Here is a 21,721-nt window from a genome sequence, read left to right as displayed (position 1 = left end):
CCTAAGATTAAGATTCTCTACAGCATCTGCAGCCTCTGAGGACTTGTGGGAGAGAGGGTTTCTCATTGTGAAGAAAGGGGAAGGCACTGGGCTACAGAGTTTTCTTAAATTTACAGCAAAGTCAGCAGCCCTCCCTAAAGTAATTTTATTATTAAGAGTTAGACACTTTGCAGAGCTCAGATTAGATATTTTCTCAGCCCTCAAAAGGCTTTATCTGTTGCCTGAAGCCAAGTGTTTCCTGCCATATATTTGTTTTCTAATACCAATTATCAACTGCTGAGCATGTGTGTTTTTATGTGGGGTAGCAACAGTCAATGCATTGAAATAAGACCCCAGCACTGCCTAGACATGCCTTTATTATCATATTCAACAGCAAGATAAAAATAAAAAACAAGAGTCTTTGGAGGTCATTAAAAAAAAACAGGAATAAGAAAGGAATTCCTACCCTATGTTATCCATTAACATTTCTTCTGTCTGAACAGAATGTGTATACAACAGTAAGTTGATTTAATATCTGTGAGTCAGCCAAGTGTCCTCCTCTTTCATCAAATAAAATTCCGTTTTCAAACAGAACCACATCCTGCATCATCCGACACCTCACACACAACAGGTTGGTTATTTCTGAGTTAAAGACATTTAAAGAGAGTTAAAGAGATAATGTGTTTATCCAGTGAATGGAGCAATACATTTAAGATATAATGATAAACCCATTAATAAAATCTGTCCCTTAGACAAATAATACATACATATTTCTTAATTGAGATTTTAGTCCTCAACTAATCTGATCTGAATTCTGCATACTAAACTGCAGTTTAAGAGGTCTGGCTGCAAATAAATATTAAGTTAAAAAATCCAATGTAGATATTAAAAAAAATAATTTGTGCCTTATTTTCCATCTTTCTGAAAACACAGGACAGCAAATAATAATCATTGGGTCTGGAGTCTGTTCATAAATAATTCCTTGTGCAAAGTCCTGTAAATGTATGCCTCCACAACAGACAGACTGTTTATTTTGCTGCAAAACAAGACCAGTTAAGATTGTCAGCTCACTTCCTGTCTGGCTAAGTGGAAACTTCCAGCAGGTTCTTAATTAAACTGAATTCTCAGCTCTCAAAGGAAAAATATTTTGACACACACAGAGTCCACACAATTTCCTGTCTTACAAAAGAAATGCAAAAGCCAATAGGGAGTCTTTGGTCATGTGAATTAACGCTCCAATTTGGACGGCAGCAGTGCTTAGCTAACTGCTGTTATCAGTTCCATAAAGGACAGCACAGAGACACAAGTGCAGACTTGTCTACTGCACCCACAGATTGCCTTATTAATTTATGGCCTGTTTAGCACAATATCCAGTGATCTAGATGTGACACGTAGCCTTCTAGGCGACCATTCTCATTCCACATGAATGGAAATTTAAAAATCAAATGAGAGCGGAAGGGGAGAGGTAAACCTGTCAAAAAGGGGAATTAATTTGTTCCCCTCATTCACACACAGTACAATAAGAGAACCAATATTTCACTGCAAGAATACCACTGCCTCAAAGCACTTAAGCAAATTTATGCATGTTAACAAATTCTCCATGCATATATGCTTTGGTGTGGTTTAATCGCCAAATAAGCACTACACAAATGTTTTCGTACCATTCTCTATTTCCTACTCTTTTTCAATAGAAGGCATACCGTTATGAAGTCCACAGAAAATATTTACAGTTTATTTTAGAATTTTGTTAGCTACATATCAAGCTTGGTAAATGTAACATGCTCTGGATTGATCACGATTGTTTTTTTAGAAGAAATCGCACAACCATGTGCAGGGCCCTTAAACTCTCAGACATTTTTTGGCATTACATAACTACATAAAAGATGTTCTTGCAAATGGATTTTCAAATTATTTTTATCAAGGCATTAAAATTATTAACATTATTTTTAACATAAAAACATACAACGATCATTTGAATCTGGGTATTTCATCTCCACTTGAATGGACTAGAATGTGTATTTTAGGATCTATTACAGCAGATATCAGACTACTGATTTGAGTGATCAAAATGACTACAAACATGTCCATTACACACTGACCAACACTGCTCTCTGCTGGCCAACACACAATATGGACCTAATTTCAGCAAGCAAAATACAAGCACTGCTCACATTTGAAACCGAAATAATGCAGCTTTATGTTGAATTTGGAGAAAAAGTTCAATTTCCTGAACTGAGCATATATTATTCAACATAAATCAAGTACAGAGGATTAAGCATGTTCACCCAAAAAGGCTGACATACAGGAACCTCACACCATACCATCTACTCTATCCCACGTTTTAACTGCTGAATCGACAGCGTGCCATGAAGCCACAAGCTTAATAATGACACTTAGAACCTAATTTGTCAGGGCGCACTCTCTCGTAGCAGCCCATTGCCAGGTCCCACACAGCTGCTGACTTGGTAATAAACAACTCAGCGGGCTATACTCACTGAGGTCCTCGGCTAACTGCACTCTCCGGCCTGTTATCAGGTGGACCTTCTTCTCAACATCTTCCCCGAAGTCCTCCAGCACCTCCTTCACGTTCTTTTCCAGGCGACGAACTGAACAAGAAAGTGAGGAGTTAAAACAAGACCAGTCTTCCGAGCCGTCAACGGAAGAGAGGTAGTCCATTTAGGGTTTGGGTCAAATTCCTTGTCACCCTTTCTGTAGTGGTGGTGTGAAACCATTGGATAACTTCAAATTGTACGGTTCGTAAAAACAAAGATAGATGCCTTTTTCCCTCATGAATTATATATATTACTTAATCCATGAATCAGTTATCCTGTCCTGTCGCCAGATTTTATTACGGAATCTGTCAACTTATGAGAAAAATTACCTTTGGGACAGTTTACTGTACAGGAAAATGTTACAGAATGAAGGAAATATGATATGGGAACACATCCACATTGGGCCAAAGAAAAAAAGATGAAGTAAAGTAAGCATGAATCTCCCAGGTTAGCTAAATCTTTATTTAAATGTATTTTATACTACATACGTCTCTTTAATTTATTATCCAGATTCCAGATAATTTATATTCCCCTGCCTGTTGACACATTAAGGCTAATGTGATGCTGCCCACCTAAAACACACAATTTGGTGTAGCTATCATGGGCATGATAGTTCAAGTTCTTTTGCAGATCAGAGGCACCTGATTTTTTTTTAATTCCAACTATAATGTGTTAGATGTGCACTTTTCCCCCCAGTGTTTTTCAATAACACACAAAAAAAATAGGTAAGGTGTGCATAGGCTATGCATGTGCAAACCTGATTACAATGCATGTCTAACGACGTGCTACCGCCATCTAAGACAGCATTCACGGAGGCAGCCTACTTCCCCTACCTTCAGTGTTTGTGAGCTGCTGTCTGAGGGTGTTTGCTGTAATTCCAAGCATTCTCTGAATCCGCCAGAACAGGACCACATCATTGCACTCCAGCTGCAAAAAACACAGAAAAAGATTTATTGTTTTGGGTTGGCAAGGGTTTCCTTTTTTTTTCTTTTCCTGTCTTCTTGTTGGGGCAAAAGTGTATTTTCTGTTCTTACAATGAGACACGGTTGGGAATAGCTCAGGATGTGGATATATATTTTTTTAATTTGTTGGTGCTATGTATGCATTACATTAGACAGTCAGCTCTCTGTGCTAAACAAGGCAACATAGTGCAATAGGTTAAAAATATAGGTTAAAAAAAACAATTCTACAAACATCTTTATTTCAAATAGCTCTTGCCTAAAACTTTAGGAAGTTAACGTTACGCTGTTTAATTAAAAATGAAATGCAAACACTTATAAGTTAAAATGATATATAAGCTGAGACTATGCAAGAGAAAACAAAGATTATAAATAGCCACCCACTTCATCTGGGTTAATCAAATCGATCTGAAAGTCTGCCCAGGGCATGGCCCGTGAGGTTTACATGAAAGTAGCAATTAAAGCACTGAACAGAGCAAAGGCTCGATGAATAAAACAGAAAAAAAACAACAACAAAAAAAACGATCAATTATTGACTCCCAAACCTCCGAGTCCTCAAAGTGCCGCTGATAGTAATAGAAACCTCTTCGACAGAGGTTGCAGTGAGACAGTGCTTTCTGAAGGAAGTGGCGTCGATACATTTGATGCCATGTGTCCTTAATCTGGGGAAATCAAGGGAGGGGATAAGAAACCAAGAAACACGGAGCAAAAAGGCATCTGATGCACATATGGTTATGAATGGATTTTCTTATAGATAAGCTATCTGAGAGTTCCTCATAAAGCAGACTTGCTTCGCAGTGTAAAGCACTTATGATGAATGTGCTCAAAGTAGATAAAGCTACAAAATGTTGCATGTTTTTACCAGTTGAGAGTAAATCAATGCACAGTATGAATTAATTTGATCAGACTTCCAAAACTGTAAAGCAAATGCATGGTTTAAATGATCAGATATTTGATATACAGTATGTAGACTTGAACCTATTAATTACCAAAAACAAAACATTCATATGTATATCACAGACATGCTGTATTTAAAATAATGACTTTCAGTTAGCTTTTTAATTATTATATGAATTAAGTGGTGTTTCTCCTGTATCACCCATGGCTAATGAGTACTTTATTTAATCAAATAGGAAATAGTATTTTAATTGGAGTGGTCTGTTTCAGATCTTAGTGGCGGTACCTTCGTTTGACTTTTCTATGTATAGAAGGAGCCGGGGACTCACCAAAACAGGGTCCACCTCCACACCCCGGGATTCCAGGTTTTTTCTCACGGTTGTGACCTCGTCGTTGGCAAGATAAGCCGTGTGGTCCTCATTCAGCTTCAGCAGCCTCTCCAGTTCATTTTTGGTTTCATTATGAATGTGCTGCAGGTTAAACCGAAACAGGCAAACTTACAAAAAAAAGGCTTAAATTATATGATATACAAAAGCCATGCAAATAAAGTACTGTGCAAACGTTTTAGGTGTGAAAAAATGCTGTAAAGTAAGAATGCTTTCAAAAATAAACATGTTAATAGATTCTATTTCTCAATTTACTAAATGCAAAGTGAGTGAACAGAAGAAAAATCTATATCAAATCCATATTTGCTGTGACCACCCTTTGCCTTCAAAACAGCATAAATTCTACTAGGTACACTTGTACACAGTTCTTCAAGGAACTCGGCAGGTAGGTTGGCCCAAACATTTTGGAGAACTAACCACAGTTCTTCTGTGGATTTAGGCAGCCTCAGTTGCTTCTCTCTCTTCATGTAATCCCAGACAGACTCAATGATGTTGAGATCAGGGCTCTGTGGGGGCCATACCATCACTTCCAGGACTCCTTGTTATTCTTTACACTCAAGATAGTTCTTAATGACTTCCGCTGTATGTTTGGGGTCGTTGTCATGCAGCAGAAAACATTTGGGGCCAATCAGATGCCTCCCTGATGGTACTGCATGATGGATAAGTATCTGCCTGTACTTCTCCGCATTGAGGAGACCATTCATTCTGACCAAATCCCCAACTCCATTTGCAGGAATTAAGCCCCAAACTTGTAAGGAACTTCCATCATGCTTCACTGTTGCCTGCAAACACTCTCAAGTGTACCACTCTCAAGCCCTTCAGCAAACAAACTGCTTCTGCTACAGCCAAATATTTCAAATTCATATAATAGATGGGTGTACCAGGGTCCCACTGCTCTCTGCCAATTCTGAGCTGATGGCACTGCTGGACATTTTCCGATTGTGAAGGGAAGTAAGCATGATGCGTCTTTCATCTGCTACAGTAAGTTTCCTAGGCCGACCACTTCATCTACGGTCCTCAACGTTGCCCGTTTCATTGTGCTTCTTCATTAGAGCTTGGACAGCACATCTGGAAACCCCTGTCTGCCTTGAAATTTCTGCCTGGGAGAGACCTTGCTGATGCAGTATAACTACCTTGTGTCTTGTTGCTGTGCTCAGTCTTGCCATGGTGTATGACTTTTGACAGTAAACTGTCTTCAGCAACCTCACAAGTAGTTTGGCGGTTCCTCACCCAGTTTTATTCCTCCTACACTCCTCCTGCTGATTCTGTTTCAGTTAATGATTATGTTTCAACCTACATATTGAATTGATGATCATTAGCACCTGTCTGGTATAATTGTTTAATCATACACCTGACTATATGCCTACAAAATCCTTGACTTTGTGCAAGTGTACCTAGAAGGACTGATACTGTTTTGAAGTCACACCAAATATGGATTTCTGTTCACTCACTTTGCATTTAGTTAATTGACAAATATAATCTATTAACATGTCTGTTTTTGAAAGCATTCTTTCTTTACAGCATTTTATCACACCTGCCTAAAACTTTTGCACAGTACTGTATATATTAAAAAAAAAAAAAACTATCTGTTGTAACTGATTGTATTGTATGGAAACAAATCTAACATTTGGATATTCATCATCTGCTCCCATTTCCCAAATTGTAGGTTTAAATTAATTTACACAGCAAAACCAAACACAACCAAACAATTTAGCACACAAAAACTGACTTGGTCTGCAGTGCGACTTGTCCAGTACAGCCATCTCTGCTTCCAGTCAGGCCCCACCATATCTGAGATGACAGATTCGGCTACAAAATGGATTAGAAAAAGAAACACTCAACATAAATTTGATATGCCATAATGCACATTGGAGGTTTACAGGCCTCCCAATAAATGTGTTGTAGAACCACTAGCAGTTAAACAAGATTTGAATTCACTAATGCAATGCAGGATAAGAACTCCTCTAAATCATGGACAGAAGACAGTTTACTGTTACTCACTGTCGTTGAGGCGAGTCTGAAGAGTCTCCTCCATAAACTGAATTGCCGCATCCCACTGTGGTTTGTCCGTTATGGAACGGTCCTCTAAAGCGTTGTGTTGGATTACTCTCTGCAAGAAAACACACATACAGTTACCTTTCATTTCAACATGTAAGACAACACCAGAAAGACAGAACTGAAGGTTTCATCACAGCAACGCCTTATTCTTTGGATGAAATGCAGACTCGAAGTAAGTATGTCTGGTAATATCTCAAGTTGATCTAATGTCAGTTCCACTGTAGTGACAGAATCATCTCATATACAGTATGTCACTTTACCAAGCTATCCTCGGCACGTTCATTCCAGTTGTGTCGTTTTATGCTCTCATCTTTAACGGCCTCTTTGAGCTTATCAAAGATGTCGTCTTGGTCTTTGCCTTTATATTCACACATGAAACGGGCAAACTCTTCCTGAAGAGTCTCCCAGGCCACCTGCAAAGACAGAGGAGAAAGGTCAGGATATTACATGACTTCAACGGGAGGCAGGTTATCTTTGCACTCAGAGTTCAGCCTCTTCTGAATGTTTGGGCTCAAATACTTACCAAAAAAACTACAAAGGACAGGAGGGAAACCATTGTAACACAGAAATACAACATTTTAACTCAATTCAATTAATTATGTTACTTCAGCATCTCCAATACTATGCTTTACATATTGCTTTAAGCTGTAAACAGTGGGGCAGTGTCAACTGAACCATTGAGAAAGACAAGCATTCATTTTTTATTTTCCTTTTTTTAAAGGACTGCTATCACTTCCATGCACTGAAGAATGTGAGGTCAGACAGCCAATGGGCTATTTTGGAAAACACAGTGTTTACCAAAACATGTATTTTAAATTGGCCCTTTTCCCCCTAAGAACCATTAACATACCAGGGAAGTATTACATTTAGTTCTTCTTCAGCAATTAGCCTTGAACGACCCTTGGCCACAGAAACAAGTGCCACAAAGGTTAAGCTGCCAATAGCCACCTGGAGGAGGAAAGCTCATTGACTGAATGTTCAGATGAAATATCAAAGTCATCGGAACCTATAATCTTGACATATCACCCAACACCAGTCAGTTTAAGAAACTCTGTAAGATCTCTCTACCCCACTAGGCGGCTTTACCTCCAGTGCCTTATGCGGTAGCTGCTTGTCTGTCCATTGCTTGAGTTTGATGTCAACAGTGGTGTTAAAGGTTCCAGAGTTCATGGTCTGGGCAGCAGGTAGGTAGATGTTCTCAATCACATGAGTGGACACTCTCTCCCACAGCTTCTTCTGAAGAATAGCCTCCCTAGAAATATAGAACATAACTCACATAAATGTTTAATATGGAAATCAAGTGCAAGAGGGTGGTTTACTTAAGAACTAGAAGCTCATTTCACCAGACGCCATTGAGTTTAAGATTGGTCCTTCTTAACGGATACAATTTTGATTGTTATTTTTTATAATTAAGAATGATAAAATGGCAGTTAGAGCTTTCAACCTGGACAACCAAGAAAATCATAAAATTACACAACAAAGACGCGAAGCAAAGTTGCTTCTAGAAAGATGAAACTAAACAAAAAGACCAGAATAAAAAACATGTTTCCTTGGAATTCTGAAACTGAGACTCATTTATCACAGGCTAATGCTCATATTTCAACATTTCAAACTGCCTTGTTCTGGTCCCTCATATCAATATGAACAACTCCAATACAGCCAACTAAAAACAGCATTCACAGATGGCACACAATAGCCCACCAGAAGCAATTCATCATCTCATTGATCCAACTGCATTGATAAATCTTGTTCAGGCACTCAAAACCACAAGGCTTATTTATCTGGTTAATTAATATATACATATAATTATTGGCTACTTTTAAATATAAACCTTTAATTGATTTCTTAATACTACGGCTTACCCCATAGTCTAAGTGTAAATCAAGTATTGATAAAGGTTTGTGTGGTTTTTATATTCTTTGCTGATGTTGACTGCACATTTTCAGAAGTAGCTATCACATCTGATGGACTGTATCATTTAGTGTTTGCAGTAATGAATGACCAATTCGATTAGATCAAGGACATTAGAAATTATTAAATTAATAGTGTCCAATAAAGTTTTATTATGTTATATGCGTTATATTTATTATGTTATCATAATATTTAATATACTCTCCAGGACTTGCTATTTGAAGTAACTTGTCTACTTTGTACATGCAAACAGAAATAAATGTACATGTAACAAGAGAGGACACAGATGAACACAAGTAGGATTAACTAACAATCCTGGTAAATTTTCAGATATCCGTTTGTGAAAATGTTTTACGTCTTTTCTTTTCAAGAAGATTCATGCCAGACATTTTACCTTAATCTTACACACACTCCTAAAAAAGGAAATCACTTGCCAATGTTTTGGTGTAACTTGACTCAGGCTGATCACTTCATCCAAGATTTCATTCTTGGCTTTTTCAAAGAGTTCATTCTAGCACAAAAAGAAGTAAAAAAGACCAACATTAACAGGTTCACAATTAAAACTTGTGACTCACACAGCTAAGGGCTTGGGGGAACCTTTTCAACCTGCTAAAAGTATAATATATTTTTATAAAGGATTAAAAAAGTAAAGCATTTTAGAAGAGTAGTCTGTAGGAATGTGTCAGGCATTAACCTCCCACATGATTGAGTGGAACGTTAAAGAAAGGTGCGAGACTCTGGAAACTTTAGATGTCTTACAAGTAATGCTATATATTTTGTCTGTTTGTTTCTCTAATTTTAAACAATTTTGGAAGAAACAGCAGTAAGGAAAACTACCTGGTTGCTAGGTTCCTGCACTGACCTGCAGAAATAAAGCACACATCCCCTCACTTCACCCAGGTTGTGCTGGTAGGAGGGGTGCCTACCAGCATGTATAAAACAGCATGCAGGGGCAGAAACCTCGAAGTAGTGGTGCCAAATGAAAAGCAGACGTTTACACCGCTCAGTGTAACCAGTTATAACAATTCACAGCAAATACTTAAATCCGCTGTTTCTTATTAGTTGGGAAAATTGAATTTGTGATGCATTCAAAGGTTTTACCCTGTCAAGTTCTCGTAGCCGAGGGTAATTGTTCTTCCACTCTGTCTCCAGGTTGAAGCGTGATGCTAAAAAGAACAAATAAATATATATATATATTATGAGCAGATGGATCAATACTTTGACTCCTGGCATGATCATAAATAGTTAAGGCTCAATGACATCAGTTGCTCTGGGACAATACAAGCAGACTCCGTGTCTGATTCATTCAACACCAAAAGGGAAGAAGAAAAATCCTCCAAAAGCTTTGTACTAGTTGGCAATTCACAATTCACTCCCAACACTTTCCATATCAATAAACATTTTTTAAATGGTTTAAATACTTACTACTTCGGAGAATATATACAAAAATATAAACACAACATGTAATGTCCTGGTCCCATGTTTCATAAACTGAAATAAAATATCCAATACATTTTCCATGTACGCACAAAAAGCTAATTTCTATCAAATGTTGTGCACAAATTTCTTTATATCCCTTTTTTTGAGCATTTCTTCTCTGCAAAGATAATCCATCCACCTGACAGGTGTGGCATATCAAGAAGCTGATTAAACAGCAGGATCATTACACAGGTGCACCTTGTGCTGGGGACAATACAAGGCCACTCTAAAATGCCACAGATGTCTCAGGTTTTGAGGGAGTGTGCAATTGGCATGCTGACTGCAGGAATTTCCACCAGAGCCATTGCCAGAGAATTGAATGTTAATTTCTCTACCATAAGCCGCTTCCAATGTCGTTTTAGAGAATTTGGCAGTACGTCCAACCAGCCTCATAACCGCAAACCATGTGTAACCACACCTGTGACACTCGTGTTCCAGTACCCGCCAATATCCGGGTACAACTTTGCACAGCCATTGGAGGGTAGTGGGACAGTCCATAGTCCACAATCAACAGCCTGACCAACTCTATACGAAGATGTGTCGCTCTGTATGAAGCAAATGGTGGTCACACCACATACTGACTGGAAGAACTGACTGATCCATGTCCCCTACCTTTTATTGAGGTATCTGTGACCAACAGATGCATGTTGGTATTCCCAGTCATGTGAAATCCATAGATTAGGTCCCAATTAATTTATTACAATTGATTGATTTCCTGATATGAACTGTAACGCAGTAAAATCTTTGAAATTGTTGCATGTTGCATTTCTATTTTGGTTCAGTGTATTTTCGCACATTAGGAGACTTGAAGTTAATCTGCAAGTGAGATTGCGAAAGCTCAGACTCCTCAGATGGTTTTCTGTGGAGAAGTGGAGGCACAGATGAATCAATGTGCTCTAAAACAAAGGCATAACAAGTTGGTTTCTTCAGCTGTAAGATTATTGTGTGTCATGTCTTACTAATTGGCATCTAACATCTCAAAGCCAATGCACTTTGGTTTCATATAGATCTGCTCCATTCAAAACCTCTCAACAGCCAAAACCTATGGTAAAACGGATAAGAACAGATGATCTTTCCTATTCACACGATTGGGCTGGTCCGAAAACCAAAGAAAAGGTGAAACAAAAAAAACTAAAAACTAAAAAAATATACACTTGTCATCAGAAATATTGCTGGTCTGATTCCACACATCATACAGATCAACCTCCCCGATTACAGAACAATATCCACCTCACTCCTAATGGAAATATTAAACTTAGGGCGAGTAATTCCAAACCCCGTGAAAGACATGTGACTTTTGTTTTTTTTCATACAGTCTGGGGCACAACGGTGATGTGCCAGTGTGACCCAATCTTGTGACTTTAGATATGTCCCTGTTGGGGGCTCATTCTCAAGAGAATTACTGTGGCACTAAGGTTGTAAACAGCTTTATATGGGAGGAAGTGAGGTGAGAAGCCACAGAATGGGGCAGGGGGGGCAGTACAACAACAGGGCTATGGCAGTAAGCCAAGATCTTAATCAATACTTGGTGAATGGCTCCCTCAGACTGTGCTCTCCCTCTACTCCGTTAATAAGTATAAACTGTTGAGTTCTCCCACACGGCTCCACACAGTGGGATCCATTACCCAACTTGCGCTGCTGTTCTCTCATTTTTCATCCACAATGGATATTATATTAATGGCTTCGTTATTCACGTCCCCTGCAGGTCTGCATTCATCGTTTGATGTATGAAAAATCAATAAGGGACACAAAGGAAAATGGAGACGGCGGCTACAAATCATAAATCTACCTCCCGTCTGCTGTCGGTAGCTTAGTGGCTCTTTAATTGCTCAAGAGAAACAGGGAACTAAGCACAGCAGCAGTCTAACCTCCACTTTTCATTTAAATTGGAAGCTGATTATATCAACTTTTTCTCTCTCTCTCATATATGTATATATATATATATATATATATATATATATATATATATATATATATATATATATATATATATATATATATATACATATACACACACATACATACACACACACACATTATATGTATATACAGACGTGCTCAAATTTGTTGGTACCCCTCCACAAAAAACAAAGAATGCACAATGTCCTCTGAAATAACTTGAAACTGACAAAGGTAATTGGCATCCACAATTGTTTATTCCATATTTAATAGAAATCAGACTTTGCTTTTGATTTTGTTTTTCAGCATAATATTGTAAAAAATAAAACAAATGAAAATGGCATGGACAAAAATGATGGGACCCTCAACCTAATATTTTGTTGTACAACCTTTAGAGGCAATCACTGCAATCAAATGTTTTCTGTAGCTCTCAATGAGACTTGTGCACCTGTTAACAGGTAGTTTGGTCCACTCTTCCTGAGCAAACTGCTCCCGCTGTCTCAGGTTTGATGGGTGCCTTTCCATAGATGTTCGATAGGATTCAGATCAGGACTCATAGAAGGCCACTTTAGAACAGTCCAATGTTTTGTTATTATCCATTGTTGGGTGCTTTTAGCTGTATGTTTTGGGTCATTATCCTGTTGGAGGACCCATGACCTGCGACTGAGACTGACACTGGGCAGTACATTTCACTACAGAATGCCTTGATAGTGTTGAGATTTCATTGTGCCAAGATTTCATTGTGCCCTGCACAGATTCGATGCACAAAAAGCGATGGATGATGCGATCAGAAACTGATGTACCTTCACCTTGGAGTTCAGCTTGTATCTCTTTGGCAGTGATCCTTGGTTCTTTCTCTGCCGTTCGCACTATCCTTCTGTTCAATCTGTGGTCGATTTTCCTCTTGCGGCCGCCCAGGGAGGTTGGCTACAGTTCCATGGACTTTGAACTTCTTAATAATATTTGCAACTGTTGTCACAGGAACATCAGGCTGCTAGGAGATGGTCTTGTAGTCTTTATCTTTACCATGCTTGTCGATTATTTTCTTTTTGATCTCCTCAGTCAACTCTCTCCTTTGCTTTCTCTGGTCCATGTTCAGTGTGGTGCACACAATGATACTAAACGGCACAGTGACTACTTTCCTCCATTTAAATAGGCTGAATGACTGATTACAAGATAAGAGACGTGTCATACTAATTAAAAAAAACAAATTAGTTTGGAATATCACTATAATCTAATTATTTATTATCTTTTCTAAGGGGTACCAACAAATGTGTCCAGGCCATTTTATAATATATTTGTAGAATGAGCAATAATTCATCTCTTTTCATAGCTTCTTTGCTTTATTCTGTGACATACCAAAGGCATGCAAGTATACATGATGCAATAGCTTTTAATTTCATCACTTTGTAGGAGGAATGAAGCATTATTTCTATGAGCTGTAAGGGTACCAACAAATTTGAGCACATATATATAAAAAAAATCAACCTAGTAGTGTCTGCTTATCAAGACTGCAGGCTGAAAAAGACAGGAGAAAACTGACATGGAAATGCTAATTTCATTTTGTGCCAATGTAGAGTATAACAAGTTATTACACGTTTACAGCTGTGTTCTGTATGCATGCTATAAACCTTTATGTGCGATGATGGCATGACCACACATTAGATTAGACGTAACTCTGCACAAACCCCCATTATGCTGGTGAACCTACTTCCTCTTGTAAACACTTTCATATACCTTTAAATGCATCGGCCTGCTGCTCCACTGACTCACGGACCATCTTCCAGAAACAGTCGGACACAGCCAGACTCAGGTTTTTAGTCGTCACCTGATGGGCCTTCAGCATCCCAGTCCTGTACGAGGGAAGAGAATTAGCATCTGGCTGAAGAGTCGATAGGCAAGCAGATTGGTAAATCATAGTAACATTAAAGCATTCAATACAAAATAATTTGAATAAGAGAAAACCTACTTCAGTAATGTGGAATTCTGGAAAAAGTCCTCTTCATAGTCTTTAATAGAGTCAATACTTTCACTGCTACTACCTGATCAAAAGATAATTCATCACACTGTCACTTCAGTGGTCAGAAAAAACACCAGAATGGTAAAAACTGAGGAAATAAACTGGTCTAGTGATCATTTATTGTGTTAAAGGGGTAGATTATAAAATTACCTTTCCCAGTTACAACAGCAAAATACCCCAAAGCCTTCATAGGAAATAGTCTTCCTTCAACAATTTGTTGAATCTGCAAATAAAGAGTTACAATGTATATTTTAATCAAGTCAATTTAAACTTATAATTGATTTCATTAAGTTTTCGTAGGTTGCTTTAATAAGTATTCTTGGCACAGTTTATGAGATTTGGGATTAATAGTGGCCAACCATGCTTATAGTTTGTATGTGACTGGAAGCAGAAAGTCAGTTAAATCTAATGAAACAGCTCCCCCTGTGGGTGGCAGAGAGTTTTGAAACTGTGAAACCCTTCCAAATTCAATCTGTAGTGTCTGCCATTCCCAAACAGTTAGAAACCATCTCATTTTTTTCATCAAAACACAGAAAGAACCACCAGTCTCAAGCTTAGTCAACCTCAGTGTCTCACCCTGCTGGGGCTGGCCAGGTTCTTCTCAGCTAGGTCCACTTTGGTCAACACAAAGATGGTCCTTTTGCCCTGGGGGTCCATCTGACTGACCAGGTCAGTCACAATACTACGCTCAGCATCCACAGAGCCATCTGGTAATAATCAAAACAACTGTAATACCTCCAAGAACATGAAGAAAAAGTACCTAATATTGTATGACATATATTTAGTTTAAACTAAAAATAAGCTCTTATACTGAAGCCATCTGTTAAAGCATCACTGCCACCTTGTCCTGCTCATAAATACCCTAACAGACCTCGTTCCTGGAAAATAACATCTCTTCTGTCTTAGGTCATCATGTATTTTTCTCTAGAAGGTTCTGATCCTCTTATTTATACATTGCCCTGCAAATTGAACTGAAAGAAGCCGTTTATTACCTTGAATGCAGAGAATGATGGCATTGGGGTTCTGCATGTAGGCCTTGCTTATGCTGAAAATGGTCTCTTTAGTGTCTGCCGCCATACCAGAGGTCACCGTCTAAAATGCAGAAAAATCACGCTTTTACTTTCAATTACTTTTTCCAGCACTTCAGTACATTTTATTAGTCACAGGTCTAAAGTCAGGTGTTTTAATACCTGCCAATAATGTCCTTTCATGTTCATTCAAACTAACGCTTAAACCCATCACAACCAAACCAGGAATAAAGAGGGACTTAGGTAGGGAATAATGAGGTAGATTGTGGCCAGGCCGAGTGCGTGGGTGTGTCTGTACTTACACTGATAACCCCGGGCAGGTCCACCAGCACCATTCTTTGTATTCCAGGGCCCTTCACGCTCAGAGAGATGGTCTACAACACACACAAGAGAAAAAATCAGCTTCCCTGTTAATTTGATAGGACTACTGATGAAAAATAAAAAATCTCCCATGACTGCACCAACACAGATTCATGTGTTACTACAGGAAGGACAATCAGGTGCCACAACCTGTTTCCAGGGATATGACGCCAGAGTGACTGAATATACCGAATGTGACATACTGTGATAATCATGTGCATCTTTCAATGGAATACACGGGTTCGTTTGTATGTCTGATGTACCTATAGGATAACAGCATATCATAAAGCAAGATGTCACAGTAATTGATTTGCTCATGGAAAGAAAATGTGGAGACCTCTGCAGATTCCCATGCTGACAGTATCAGTCTTACCTCTGGGCTGACTGTCTGTCCTTCCTTGACACTCTTCCGCATCCTGATTTCAATTTCATGTCTTAAGGCAGCAAGCTGTGGATTGTAAAGCAAAATGCCTTTTCACATTTTGAATTGAAGGGAATGATTAAAAGCCTGAAAAGAGTTAGGGTTTTCTATAGCAACTTACTCAGAGTCAGGGATTCACATTAACCACAAGCAAGATTTAACAGAGCAATTCTCAGATCTCTTAAATATGCACTCCTTTTGTTGGCATTAAATTGCATCCGAAAAAGTGAGATCAACTAGTTCATCACAAACAGATTAATTCATGAACTTACATCTTCTTCTTTGCTGAGATCGAACTCACGGGTGCTGTCTTTAAACATAGCCACGTGGTGAGGACCCTCACTCAGAGTCACCTAGAATAAACAATATTTCAGTATTGGAATAAGTATTTTGTTGGCCTTGCATGTTTTCAGAAACAAACAGTTCTAGAAAACAAAGGAAAAAAAACAGCATAACAGAGCAAGGTGGCCTTCCAATTCCTTGGAACAGACATGACTAAAACATAACAGCGGTACATGTTGACCTTGACAGGTGCTCGAGTCATCATTTCCCCAGACCCCCGGGGGAATATCCTGGCTTGGGCAATCATCTCCAGGACACTGGTCTTGCCAGCACTCTGGTCTCCAACCACCACAACCTACAATGTGGACAGCAAAAATACAGAATGAAGATGTTTTGTTTTTTTGTTTTTTATATATATATATATATATATATATATATATATATATATATAGAGAGAGAGAGAGAGAGAGATTTTGCTTATTTTACTTTAAAAACTCTCCAATGGCAGTGCCAACCCCACATTTACATTTTACTATTTTTAATTTAAGAAGCAAGACTTGAAGCTAAACCAAAAGCCTACATCTTTCAAACCTAGCCAGCAGAGTCAAGTACATTGCGTCACTTGATCTTCAACACTGTTCTCGCAGCTCCCCCACGATCTGTGAAGAAGCACGCTCACTCATGTCACGATGGCAAGACTTACCCTTGGCAGGTGATCCTGGGTGTTATAGTTGGAATCATAGTCCGACAGGATGTCCAAAACCTCGGAGTACATGTCAATTAAGGACTTCTATATGGAGGTGGGAAAAAAACATGTGTGGATTTAACAATGATAACTGAAGTATTACGGTCTGCTAATGTCATCTGAATTAAGACAATTAAGAAGTATTACCGAAAGATGTCTTGGACTGATTGATATTATTTAAAATAGTCTTGCTTTGTTAAAGGTATTTTTCCATTGTTGCAAAAAAGTGACTGACTTAATGCATGAATCTGTGAGTGATACACAAGCATTTTTACCCCTGGAAAGAAACGTGTTTAAATGGTGGAAAGCTGACACTTACTACTGGTAATATTAATCTCTTCCTGAACACCCTTACCTTGACCTTTCTCTGGTGGATGCCTTTGTCATCTTTCTGTAGCACCACTTTCCTTAGTTCCTTGTTCTCCTTCTCAAGGCGCTCAAGTATTCTCTGGTACTTCATCTGAAAATCACATTGTGAAGGATGTTTCAACAGGAGTATTGCGAAGAAGGTACACGAAGCACGTTAGCACAAGCTCATACTTTCTATGTTCTTATTCAGAACCCAGTAGAAGAGACTATAAGACTTTTTCAAAGATCAGAATAAGTTCAAATAAACAAAAAATGACATTTACAATAGAGAAGTTACATTTACATTAAAAATTTGTAAATGTCACCAACAAAAATCTGCTCTTCTCCAGCAACCCTTATGCAGATTCGTTTTTTTTTGTTTCCCTGTCTATCATATGCTCCAAAGGCTTAAATGCATGTGTTGTTTTTTAACCAATACCTGAGTCCGAAGAAGTTCCTCTTGAAGTTGTTCAGCTTTTTCTTTATCAGATACCTACAAAAACACAAAGGGAAAAACATTAAAGTCAAAGGGGTCTTTGATCAATTCTGGGCTCCAAGAAATCCCCCTTGACTGTGTGGTCAATTTTCTGGTACTTACCCCTTACCCTGTGAAACACATAGGAAGGAGAGGAAAACCAATTTTAGTTTCATGCAACAGGCAAATTTTAACCCCATAAATACCACTGAAGAAAAGTAAGGAAAAAAACTGCAGCTCATGGTAATTATAATACCTTCTATTTGCATAAGAGATACATTTGAGCATTGGTCAAAGGTAACCTGTGAAAGAAGGAGGGGGATTACTGGTTACAAAAATCTAAACTATTTATTTGGACTGAACACCCACATTGTTGTAAAGAGACTTCACACACACACTCCATTGCAATCTCTGGTGAAGCAGAGGAGTAACAATGGAAACAAACAAAGAAATGTGAATGAGAAGGATTGTGCAGCAGGAAATGTAATATATGGAGGCCCAAACAGGTGCTTGTATGCAATCCCTTTGTGTGAGCAACAAACTGAATTTGAAGGATTTAAAATAAATTGGTCAAAATTGCTGAAAGCTCATCAGTTTCAAATTTATCATGGAATAGGATATAATGCTACTATATTCCCCGTACTTAAAATAATGCGTCCTTTTTTCCCCATGATAAGTATGATAAGGCATACTCCTTATATTCATCCTCTGTCATACAGTTCTGAACTTATTATTATTCACATATCAGAGCAAACCACTGATGTTTTAACTGCATGCAGACAGAAGGAATTCCACTCGGTGCAAACAAAAAAATCCATACATCAGTAGATTAATATGAAAGCATTTGGATTTAGAAAATAAATTAAAGGAATTATGTAAATTGATTTCCAAGCATGTAAATCTACCACATGCTTTGCAATTTTAGAAGTATGAATCAAGCAAACCATCACCAAGATTATGGTCTCTTCTAAAGGGTCATTCACACTAACAGCATTTTGGGAGGGGGAGCTTAAAGAAGTAAAGTAAAGCATGTTGCACTGGTGATTATAGCTTAAAAAATATTTTAAATAACTAAGTTACTATTGATTAACGTTTGTCACAGTTGTCCATGATCATTTCAGGGAACATTTTAATCAGTTATTTTACAAAGAAAATGCTCTTAAAATGCACTTTACCTCATGAATTCAACTCAAACAAATTTAAAAAATCTGTGAGGCTATAATGTAACTTAAAAAATGTATATAACGCAAATATATTTTTAGAACACCAAATCACAATATTTTTAATATCATAATTAATACAGCAACATTTTATTATTTGGAAACAATAAGCATTTGAGTCATGAGATCCATTGATAGAAAAGACAAATTACCAATGCCACTAGTTAAGACACAGTGTAATTACATTACACAGCCAATACTTAAGGAAAATATAACTCACAAATTGATCATTAATCATAGATAGATTATTGTAGGAAGCTCAGTGACCAGGAGCAGAATTCATGCAATAAGCATTTGTAATGATACTTTTGTTATCAATCATGATTAAGATATTGTAGCAAGGACAATCTGAAAAGACTATGGCAGCACTTACAATTATTAAACTCGCAAGGCAAAACAACAACATGCCTGTGAAGCTTAACGTTATAGACCTACTTTATAATTTCTATGACCACCTTTTAAAATGTGCCTGCATTGCACTCCACCTGCTTCACGGAGACGTCCCACACCGTGAGAAAGTGGAGCACATTCATGAGCAGGAAACCGTGGCTGTGTTTTTTATGTGGCATCGACAGCCCTGAGTCTTTTCCCCTGGGCTAAAGAACTGCGTGGTTTAATCTCAGAGAGCACCACGAATGGCCCCGAAATTTCTGTTAGTGTGAACTTAGCTGTGGGTTTTGGGAGCTGTTTTTTTTTCTCTTTGTTTGGGACTTTCATAAGCCTTCACCTTGCGCTTCTGCTGCGAGGAGCTTGCGTTATAGCCTGTGGCCCTGCGCGCCGCCTCCTCGTGCTCCTGGATTTGCTGCTGTATGAGAATGAGCTCCCCAAGCAGACCCTGTTGTGTGGTTACAAAGGAGAGAGGGGAGGGAAGGAGGTGAGGAAGAAAACAGTAAAATAAAACAAAACTAAAAAAAAAAAACTACGAGTGGGAAGCAGGACAAGGCCAGAACAAAACAAAAAACGGTGAAACAGAAGGGAAAGTGGGTTCCATAGAAAGGGCAGCTCTTTTAAATGTACACTATTTGTCCTTGTGGTTTTACATTGTTATCATTCCAGTTATTGCTTATCACAGACACCTCGCACTGACCTTGGAAAACCTAAAGACATATGGAAACATTAAACATTTACATACCAAAAGGGGAATAAATTAGGACACGTTTGTAGAGCCTCACTTAACCAAAATAAATGATTCTGATAAGTCTGATAAATGATTGTATAACTCATTAACGATGATAAAACACAGTATATATTTGGTTGGTTCTACAATTGGTCAAAGCACCCACACACCAAATCAATGCCCCCCCAACAAAAAAGTGAAGTTGTTTATTTTTTCATGTGCACAGCATTCATTTAAAAGAAAACATGATGTGACAAACAGGTTATCAAAGCTTTCTACAGTAAAATAGTGCATAGAATTTAGTGCCCACAATATATTTTAAGGTAATCAATTGTTGGAAACATACATCATCTACCTTCATATTTAAATATATTTAGAATAGCAGGTTTTCAGTATGGTTTAAATACACAGATTGATTTTTGAAAATATCTCAGGAGAGAAATGAGCTATCGGGCACATTTCATTCTAGACGTCTCATATCATATTTTTTTTTTTTTTTTTTTTTTTTACGTTGTTTCACTGGAAGGAAAAGCCAAAGAGCCCTTGGAGGTGAGAGCAATGCATGGACATGAAACACATAAATATGAAGACAAACTACTGTGGTCTATTCAGAAAATATTCACAATTGAAAGGTAAAGGTAACAGCAAGGTCTCTATGGAAAAAAATATGAAGAAATTGTAAGAATATGGTTTAGTTAATTCTGAAAAATGCATTTCTTTTTGCACTTAGCTTGCCTCAGATGACATTTCAAAGGAAATCAATAGACATATATTCCTCAGTGATGTGCAGAAAGTTCACTTTGGGTAGAGACAGCAAAAGGTTAGGCAACCACCTTCCTATGCAAATAAACTGTGCATTTTTCAAAAACTTGCCTTTTTATGCTGTTTATCAGTGCCTTCAAATCCATGGTTTTCTGTGGCTTTGAAAGCAGATTCCCCTGTTGATTCTGTGTATACAAAACATATATGTAATAAATGGAGTTATCAGCACAACTGTGCATTTAATTGAAAAGATACATCCATATAGAGCTAGAACACCAAGTACCCCAGCAAATCAAAACTCTGACCTACCTGCAAAACATAGAATACAAACTTGTACCTGATCGTGTTTTGATTTATAAGTAGTAGAAAGTTGCTTCTGGCAATAAATTAAAACATGATGGGATACAGGTTTGTACTTCGCCATTCACAGATAGGTCAAAGTTTTGATTTGGTCTATAACCCCAAGTCAAACAATATTAAACAAAGTATTAAATCGTGTATTTAATACATGCTTTTTATATTTACAGTTAGTATACATTTTGATATTCTGTACAATAATTAAATTGTACAGTATATTAAAGCCTTCAATAAACTATGTCCATTGGTTTGTACCAGATTAAAAATCACTGAATTATTTGCATGCTCAATCTGCATTGAATATACAAACTAATTATAATGCACCCCAGTCATACTCAACACCTTGGAAATTCATCAATATTTTTAGTTTTTGCCTAGTTCATTTGTCAGTTACACAGTAATAATATATCTGAGTTTATGTCTGGCATCCACAAGCTCTTGCTGGATGTGGTGTCTGGACATTTCT

The 21,721-nt window shown here is 37.9% G+C and overlaps 1 protein-coding gene across 4 annotated transcripts in view; it reads right to left on the bottom strand.

The window, feature by feature from the left end:
• Positions 1-21,721, bottom strand: part of opa1 (OPA1 mitochondrial dynamin like GTPase) — a 45,806-nt gene that overhangs the window by 17,169 nt on the left and 6,916 nt on the right. For 2 of the 4 annotated variants that reach the window (XM_066709201.1, XM_066709202.1), the window contains 24 exons: positions 21,010-21,083; positions 19,747-19,854; positions 17,764-17,817; positions 17,332-17,436; positions 16,935-17,021; positions 16,473-16,586; positions 16,222-16,302; positions 15,902-15,976; positions 15,471-15,542; positions 15,133-15,232; positions 14,717-14,847; positions 14,291-14,363; positions 14,090-14,162; positions 13,858-13,973; positions 9,844-9,908; positions 9,173-9,253; positions 7,918-8,079; positions 7,092-7,244; positions 6,775-6,883; positions 6,503-6,582; positions 4,717-4,857; positions 4,036-4,152; positions 3,365-3,458; positions 2,475-2,585 (listed from right to left, as the gene is read on the bottom strand). In XM_066709201.1, coding sequence (XP_066565298.1) covers positions 2,475-2,585; positions 3,365-3,458; positions 4,036-4,152; positions 4,717-4,857; positions 6,503-6,582; positions 6,775-6,883; positions 7,092-7,244; positions 7,918-8,079; positions 9,173-9,253; positions 9,844-9,908; positions 13,858-13,973; positions 14,090-14,162; positions 14,291-14,363; positions 14,717-14,847; positions 15,133-15,232; positions 15,471-15,542; positions 15,902-15,976; positions 16,222-16,302; positions 16,473-16,586; positions 16,935-17,021; positions 17,332-17,436; positions 17,764-17,817; positions 19,747-19,854; positions 21,010-21,083 — 2,376 coding nt within the window. The remainder of the gene's footprint in view (positions 1-2,474; positions 2,586-3,364; positions 3,459-4,035; positions 4,153-4,716; positions 4,858-6,502; positions 6,583-6,774; positions 6,884-7,091; positions 7,245-7,917; positions 8,080-9,172; positions 9,254-9,843; positions 9,909-13,857; positions 13,974-14,089; positions 14,163-14,290; positions 14,364-14,716; positions 14,848-15,132; positions 15,233-15,470; positions 15,543-15,901; positions 15,977-16,221; positions 16,303-16,472; positions 16,587-16,934; positions 17,022-17,331; positions 17,437-17,763; positions 17,818-19,746; positions 19,855-21,009; positions 21,084-21,721) is intronic. The other 2 variants (XM_066709203.1, XM_066709204.1) reach the window with 1 other exon arrangement.

Source organism: Amia ocellicauda, chromosome 7, assembly GCF_036373705.1.
Source record: "Amia ocellicauda isolate fAmiCal2 chromosome 7, fAmiCal2.hap1, whole genome shotgun sequence".
In the NCBI taxonomy this organism is placed as follows: Eukaryota; Metazoa; Chordata; class Actinopteri; order Amiiformes; family Amiidae; genus Amia; species Amia ocellicauda.
The sequence above is the reverse complement of the archived record's forward strand: the minus strand, read 5'-3'. Positions and strand labels throughout refer to the sequence as shown.